The sequence below is a fragment of the Notolepis coatsorum genome (genome assembly GCF_963971535.1).
Source record: "Notolepis coatsorum genome assembly, chromosome: 20".
In the NCBI taxonomy this organism is placed as follows: Eukaryota; Metazoa; Chordata; class Actinopteri; order Aulopiformes; family Paralepididae; genus Notolepis; species Notolepis coatsorum.
The window spans coordinates 10,735,262-10,743,589 of record NC_140184.1 but is presented as its reverse complement, the minus strand read 5'-3'; the positions used below and the strand labels follow the sequence as shown (position 1 = coordinate 10,743,589).

At 48.2% G+C, this 8,328-nt stretch overlaps 1 protein-coding gene across 1 annotated transcript in view; it reads right to left on the bottom strand.

Annotated features, from left to right (window-relative positions):
* Nucleotides 1-1,581: 1,581 nt before the first annotated feature.
* The window catches only part of cdhr5a (cadherin-related family member 5a), a gene marked incomplete at both ends in the record, with an annotated part of 57,138 nt that continues 50,391 nt past the window's right edge, over nucleotides 1,582-8,328 (bottom strand). Inside the window, 2 exons of the mRNA XM_084337653.1 lie at nucleotides 1,582-2,184; nucleotides 5,675-5,835. Coding sequence (XP_084193779.1) covers nucleotides 1,582-2,184; nucleotides 5,675-5,835 — 764 coding nt within the window. The remainder of the gene's footprint in view (nucleotides 2,185-5,674; nucleotides 5,836-8,328) is intronic.

Sequence of the window (8,328 nt, the reverse complement as noted above, 5' to 3'; positions counted from 1 at the left end):
ACATGTGGAACCACACTACTACGCAGGGCTGCCACTAGCCTGTGCACCATACAGACTCAGGGTTCACACAAGGTCCTTGAAGTGCTTGATTAAAAAAAATCGTAATAAAAGTCAAAGGAAGGGTGGCTGGGTAGCGCAGCGGACTAAGCACCTGCCTACCACCGCAGAGACACTGGTATCGAATCCAGCTGTCAGCGGTACCTCCGGCTTGGTTGGTCGTCCATACTAACCAATTGGCAGTGTTAGCGGGTGGGAAGCCGGCGGGGTGTATCCTGGTCGGGTGTAGTCTTTTACCAACCCACTTTCAGTTCCGCGTTCGGGTTACGCGATCTGATTGGCCACTGACGTTTCTCTCAGCGCCAATCGCGCTACACCTAGTTCTGCCTCTAACAGCCTGCTAGCTAGCTAACGCCTAGTTCTATCACTGGTTAAGCTTGGCGACTCTTTCGAAGTTGGTTAGAGTTTGGAATCAGGGCTGGTGTTCTATCGCCCTGCTCTAAGACAAACTCTAACCTTAACCAACTTCGAAAGAGTCGCCAAGCTTAACCAGTGATAGAACTAGGCGTAACGCGATTGGCGCTGAGAGAAACGTCAGTGGCCAATCAGATCACGGAAAAATGAAAGTGGGTTGGTAAAAGTCTACACGCATCCTGGTCGTTGTAAACAGTGACTCCTACAGGTCGGTCGGGGCGCCTTTCGATGATACGAAATTGGGGACGGAAGAAAATGGGGAGAAAAGGTAGATAAAATAAATTAAAAATAATGTAGACTTGAGTTCTATCACAGAACAGAAATGAATAACTATCGGGGTCGCTCATAACAAATTAGGTAATCTAAGTTCCACAAATGTCTTCAAACAAACTTTATTATTTCTTCAAAATCCTCAACACCAGTAATTGTAATGTACAAAATGTCAGCTATATATTAACCATATATTTTACCATGACAGTAGTTACTTGCTTAATAAAATACAATTCACAGAGAAAAAAAAAAAAAAAGTCCCTCCCATTTGTTTAGTATCGAGTAGAAATCTTCAAATATCTCGCTGTGACCAAAATGTCCAGTCCTTTCTGTTCATTTTAGTAAAGCTCATAGAAAATGTCTATAGTGTAGTAGGTGAAGTACTCAGGGAAGCACTATGGTGATGCTGAAATGCTTAATTACCACCTTTATCAAACACTTAAATAGGTCAGAAAGTTGACATGCGTTGGCCCTCAACGTGTTTTTCATGTCAGACAGGAAGAAACTTGGACTTGAGGGGTGGGGGGGGGTCACATTATAAAGGTGGTTACATTATTAATAACGCTGATACATTGAATATTCCCACTGGAAAATAAATACTTATTATATCCTTGAGTCTCTTCTTGAGGTTTGGTAGTTATCCAGGGATGCTGCACCCTCTCTCAGGTGGAACATGGAGACCTCTACCGCAGACATATCCAACAAGTGAAATGAAAACAAAAACAGCATGTCACTCCGTTTTTGCGAGCTTTTTAATCCCAATCCACCTCTGGAACCGTGCTTTGCAGGGTTTCTATGGCTGACCTCTGCTGTTCTCATGCCTTCAGCCTTCCGCCCTCTTCATTTATCTCCTCCCTCCTCCTGTTCTGCCGAATCAGTATTCCCACGGCCCTGGTCCTCAGCAGACCCTCCGCTCTGGCTCTCTAGCCCGTCCTCGGCCTCCTCCGTCTGCGTGGACGCCGTGGTCTCCTCCACCCCCCGCGTCTCCACGTCCTCCTCGTCCCCCCCACCCCGGCCCACCGTGTCCGGGATGATCTCCACCTCGATGTCCGAGGAGTCCTCGCTCTCCTTGAACCACACCGTCTTCTGCCCCTCCTCCCTCCGCCTCTGCTTGGACAGGATCGACCGCATCTCGTCCCCTCCTCCTCCTCCTCCTCCTCCTCTTCCTCCCCTGCCGGCCCCGGGGCTGGCCGAAGGGCTCTCTTTAGCCACGTGGTTGGCGTAGACTCCGCACGAGGAGCAGTGGCGCTTCCGCCTCTCGGGGGGCACCATCCTGCCCCGGGCCGCGGGGACGGTGGTCCGTCGGGGGAAGTTGCTGTGCCAGCGCCGGGGTCCCGCTCGGTTCGGGTCGCCCTCGTTCTGGAAGCCGTCGTTGGTGTACTGCATGGAGTCCTTGGGGCGGCGGCTCGGCTCGCCAAACCACAGGGGGCAGGGGCCCAGGCACTACAGAGGGGGGGGGGGAGGGCCTCTCATTAATACACCACTTAATGAAGCACAGGGGCCCAGGCACTACAGAGGGGGGGGGGGAGGGCCTCTCATTAATACACCACTTAATGAAGCACAGGGGCCCAGGCACTACAGAGGGGGGAGGGGGAGGGCCTCTCATTAATACACCACTTAATGAAGCACAGGGGCCCAGGCACTACAGAGGGGGGAGGGGGGCCTCTCATTAATACACCACTTAATGAACCACAGGGGCCCAGGCACTACAGAGGGGGGAGGGGGGCCTCTCATTAATACACCACTTAATGAAGCACAGGGGCCCAGGCACTACAGAGGGGGGAGGGGGGCCTCGTTAATACACCACTTAATGAAGCACAGGGGCCCAGGCACTACAGAGGGGGGAGGGGGGCCTCTCATTAATACACCACTTAATGAAGCACAGGGGCCCAGGCACTACAGAGGGGGGGGGAGGGCCTCGTTAATACACCACTTAATGAAGCACAGGGGCCCAGGCACTACAGATGGGGGAGGGGGGCCTCGTTAATACACCACTTAATGAAGCACAGGGGCCCAGGCACTACAGAGGGGGGAGGGGGAGGGCCTCATTAATACACCACTTAATGAAGCACAGGGGCCCAGGCACTACAGAGGGGGGAGGGGGGGGGGCTCTCATTAATACACCACTTAATGAAGCACAGGGGCCCAGGCACTACAGAGGGAGGGGGAGGGGGAGGGCCTCTCATTAATACACCACTTAATGAAGCACAGGGGCCCAGGCACTACAGAGGGGGGAGGGGGAGGGCCTCTCATTAATACACCACTTAATGAAGCACAGGGGCCCAGGCACTACAGAGGGAGGGGGAGGGCCTCTCATTAATACACCACTTAATGAAGCACAGGGGCCCAGGCACTACAGAGGGGGGGGGAGGGCCTCTCATTAATACACCACTTAATGAAGCACAGGGGCCCAGGCACTACAGAGGGGGGAGGAGGGCCTCGTTAATACACCACTTAATGAAGCACAGGGGCCCAGGCACTACAGAGGGGGGAGGGGGGCCTCGTTAATACACCACTTAATGAAGCACAGGGGCCCAGGCACTACAGAGGGAGGGGGGGGGCCTCGTTAATACACCACTTAATGAAGCACAGGGGCCCAGGCACTACAGAGGGGGGAGGGGGGGCCTCTCATTAATACACCACTTAATGAAGCACAGGGGCCCAGGCACTACAGAGGGGGGAGGGGGGGCCTCTCATTAATACACCACTTAATGAAGCACAGGGGCCCAGGCACTACAGAGGGGGGAGGGGGGCCTCGTTAATACACCACTTAATGAAGCACAGGGGCCCAGGCACTACAGAGGGGGGAGGGGGGCCTCTCATTAATACACCACTTAATGAAGCACAGGGGCCCAGGCACTACAGAGGGGGGAGGGGGGCCTCGTTAATACACCACTTAATGAAGCACAGGGGCCCAGGCACTACAGAGGGGGGAGGGGGGCCTCGTTAATACACCACTTAATGAAGCACAGGGGCCCAGGCACTACAGAGAGAGGGGGAGGGCCTCTCATTAATACACCACTTAATGAAGCACAGGGGCCCAGGCACTACAGAGGGGGGAGGGGGGGCCTCTCATTAATACACCACTTAATGAAGCACAGGGGCCCAGGCACTACAGAGGGGGGAGGGGGGCCTCGTTAATACACCACTTAATGAAGCACAGGGGCCCAGGCACTACAGAGGGGGGAGGGGGGCCTCTCATTAATACACCACTTAATGAAGCACAGGGGCCCAGGCACTACAGAGGGGGGAGGGGGGCCTCGTTAATACACCACTTAATGAAGCACAGGGGCCCAGGCACTACAGAGGGGGGAGGGGGGCCTCTCATTAATACACCACTTAATGAAGCACAGGGGCCCAGGCACTACAGAGGGGGGGGGAGGGCCTCGTTAATACACCACTTAATGAAGCACAGGGGCCCAGGCACTACAGATGGGGGAGGGGGGCCTCGTTAATACACCACTTAATGAAGCACAGGGGCCCAGGCACTACAGAGGGGGGAGGGGGAGGGCCTCATTAATACACCACTTAATGAAGCACAGGGGCCCAGGCACTACAGAGAGAGGGGGAGGGCCTCTCATTAATACACCACTTAATGAAGCACAGGGGCCCAGGCACTACAGAGGGGGGAGGGGGAGGGCCTCATTAATACACCACTTAATGAAGCACAGGGGCCCAGGCACTACAGAGGGGGGAGGGGGGGGGGCTCTCATTAATACACCACTTAATGAAGCACAGGGGCCCAGGCACTACAGAGGGGGGAGGGGGAGGGCCTCTCATTAATACACCACTTAATGAAGCACAGGGGCCCAGGCACTACAGAGGGGGGAGGAGGGCCTCTCATTAATACACCACTTAATGAAGCACAGGGGCCCAGGCACTACAGAGGGGGGAGGGGGGCCTCTCATTAATACACCACTTAATGAAGCACAGGGGCCCAGGCACTACAGAGGGAGGGGGAGGGCCTCTCATTAATACACCACTTAATGAAGCACAGGGGCCCAGGCACTACAGAGGGGGGAGGGGGACCTCGTTAATACACCACTTAATGAAGCACAGGGGCCCAGGCACTACAGAGGGGGGAGGAGGGCCTCTCATTAATACACCACTTAATGAACCACAGGGGCCCAGGCACTACAGAGGGGGGAGGGGGGCCTCGTTAATACACCACTTAATGAAGCACAGGAGGATATTGAGGCTTTGTTTAACGTCACAGACGCCACCGTGATCCCCAAGTGTCGGCTACTGTAGGTTCATTTGTTCCGTTTTAACACAGAGCCCTTTTGTGGATTTCGGCTGATAAATATTCATCGAAGGGACTCGGGCATTTTTTTTTTTTCTTTTTTTTTTTACAGCTGAGGCTTTATCTGACATCTGACCTGCTATTAGGTTGTAATAAACCCAGCCTGCTACTGTAGTGTTTTGTTTTTTAATATAGCATACAATAGTACGGTACTCTATACGGTACGGCCTCATGCCTTTTTATACTTTGATACCCCCCCCCCGGTTTGAGGGATGTGGTCTCCATGGCTTCTCTTAGTGTCAAAACAGTACATAGGGATTTTTTTTTATTATGCAATAATAGAGAGTAATTTTCAGGTAGAAATTACTAGTGGGTTCAAGTCCCTGTGGGTTAAAGTCTCTGTGATCATAAATCACTAAAGCTACAGATGATCAAACCGTAAACAAAGAGGCCTATTGGAATGTTAGATCCTAATATGAATAGCTGTGTGATTTGGTGTTCTGTGCCTTGCCTTGACTTTGTCTGTTTCATACTTATTTTTATTTTATGTCTGCACTCTTTTGTACATTTTGTGCTAATTATGCTGATTTTTTATACTGCTGTGAAGCACTTTGAGCTGCAATTCTTGTATGAAAGGGGCTATACAAATAAAGTTTATAATTATTATCATTTTGACGGAAGGAAACTTACCTCACATAATTTGTATAGATTGGCGTTCCCCTTCTTCACGTGGGAAATCAGGAAGCCAATGACTATGAGACAGAGGACCAACAGGGCCGCCATGATCAGACCCAAGAGCGCCATGTCACCGGCGCGGTACCCTGCACCCGAGGGAGACGGGACAGCCACGGCTGAAAGGGGTGAGAGGTCACGGCAATCCATTAATTAAGGAGATATTATCGAGGGTCTCCCTGAAAACTGAAAACTCACAGGATTTGCATGCTGGATCTATCTAAAAATACGGCATACTATGTACTGTGCTGCATACTTTATCTTTATTACTCATACATGTAGAGAAATGTCAAAGGTGTATGTAGGTTCAATCGGTTCTATGCAATACTAGTAGGATTAAGGTTCAATATGTTCCAAGCAATAATAGTAGGATTAAGGTTCAATATGTTCTACGCCAGGGGTGGCCGCATGTGGCTCTTTGCCCGTCAATGTGTGGCTCTTCCATCCATAAAAAAAAATTATAATAAAAAATTCTATCTTTTTTTTTTAAACTTTTTTTTGTGTGTATGTCACTCATTCCATAAGGATGTAGAATAAACATTTACATATTTTTTTTAAATGGACCATTTGCATGTTCTTGGTATCTGAATCTAGGGACATCTATGGATCTCAGGGAATGTATTCCCAGTGTCAGAAATAGTGTGTCTGTTACTAGGCTTGAGTAAATTGTAATGAACCAAATGAGAATATCAATTATATAAAAAAATAAAGTTATCTTTGACTGTGAATAACACCACGCTAAAATTGACCAGACCTGAAAAATCTAAGCAAATGAATAAAGGGAAGATGATTAAACAGAAGGTTTTGTAGATACAGTACTGAATTCTGCCATCTTTTTTATAATGTAAATATCTCCACCATTTTTCATCATATTGCAACATCGTTTTTTGCTAGACTTTCACAGAAAGGTAGAGAAATTAACTGTGTTCTGTTTTATGGCAATAACGTTCAGGTTTGTGCGAGATAATCCTAAAAAATAAGAGAAATAAAAAAGTAAATCCAGAAGTCAGATGGTTGACAGGGGCTGGCATGAGCTGGGTAGGGTCGTTTTTCAAAATTCGAAAGCCCTGAGTCTCTTCCTTCAAAATACTACACTCACTTTTGGCTGCTCCACTTCCTCCTCAGGTTTCCGACTAAATGCCCTGAGATTTCTATAATCTTATATTTCACTAATAACAGTTAAAATCATTGGTAAACAAACGTAATGCTGAAAATATACACTTTTACTGTATATCTCGGGCTTAAGAGGTTAACCCTGTGAGGCCCAAATTACAGTAAAAAGACATTAGCAACTTCAGAGGCCAGAGGGTGGGACATATAAACACATTTACTCTCAAATAGCATTGTGAGGATGAACAACAGGACCAATTGTCTCTATACATTGTGCTTAACATTTTTTAAACATTTACAGATTTTTTTTATAATGGCTAAAAGTGATTTTGTAATTTTGCAACCGTGGGTCTCACAGGGTACTTTTAACCCTGTGAGGCCCAAATAAAAAAGACATTAGCAACTTCAGAGGCCAGAGGGTGGGACCTATAAACACATGAAGGGTGCCGTGACTGAAAAAAAGGTTGAGAAACGCTGGTATATGGTGTGGCTCTTTGTGGTACCACAGTAATTTGTGTGGCTCTTAGTCTCTGACTGGTTGGCCACCCCTGTTCTACGCAATAATAGTAGGATTAAGGTTCAATACAGTATGTTCTATGCAATAATAGTAGGATTAAGGTTCAATAGACATGATGTAGTAGTATTAAAGGGATAGTTCTGATTTTTGGAACCTATTTCTTACCAATGATGTTAATCAGTATAGAATCCTCTCTCAGCACATTTCAAGCTTTTCCTCATACTAGTTCTGGCTAGTTAGCCACAAACCATGCTGTTCCTCATACTAGCTCTGGCTAGTTAGCCACAAACCATGCTGTTCCTCATACTAGCTCTGGCTAGTTAGCCACAAACCATGCTGTTCCTCATATACTAGCTCTGGCTAGTTAGCCACAAACCGATGCAAAGTCAATGGGGTCGAGTATGTACAATGACATATACTCACTACAGTGCACACAATGTTGATTTCATTGAGCTTCAGTCAGCTTGTACAGACAGGAGTTTGACCCCATTGACTTTGCATTGATTTGTGGCTACGTAACTATCTGGAGCTAGTATGAGGAACAGCATGGATTGCGCAAAAAAAGGACTGCCAATAAACATCATCATCGGTAAGTAAACAAATAACTATCCCTTTAAGGTTCAATAGGTTCTATGTAATGGAGTAGGATTACGGTTCAATAGGTTCTACACAATGAAGTAGAATGAATGTTCCATAAGTTCTATGCAATGTAGTAGGGTTAAGGATCAATATATTTTACACAATTAAGTAGGACTATGGTTCAATAGGTTCTACACAATGTAGTAGGATTAAGGTTCAATAGGTAACTTATATATGATGTAGCAGGATTCATGTTCAATAGATTCTACGTGATGTAGCAGGATTAAAATTCATTATACAACAGGTAGGTCCGACCACGCATTGTGATTGGTCGAGAACGTTCTAAGCCGTGAGTATATTCCTTCCCAGACACACTGGGCGCTCTGCAGACCCAACACCGTCATCC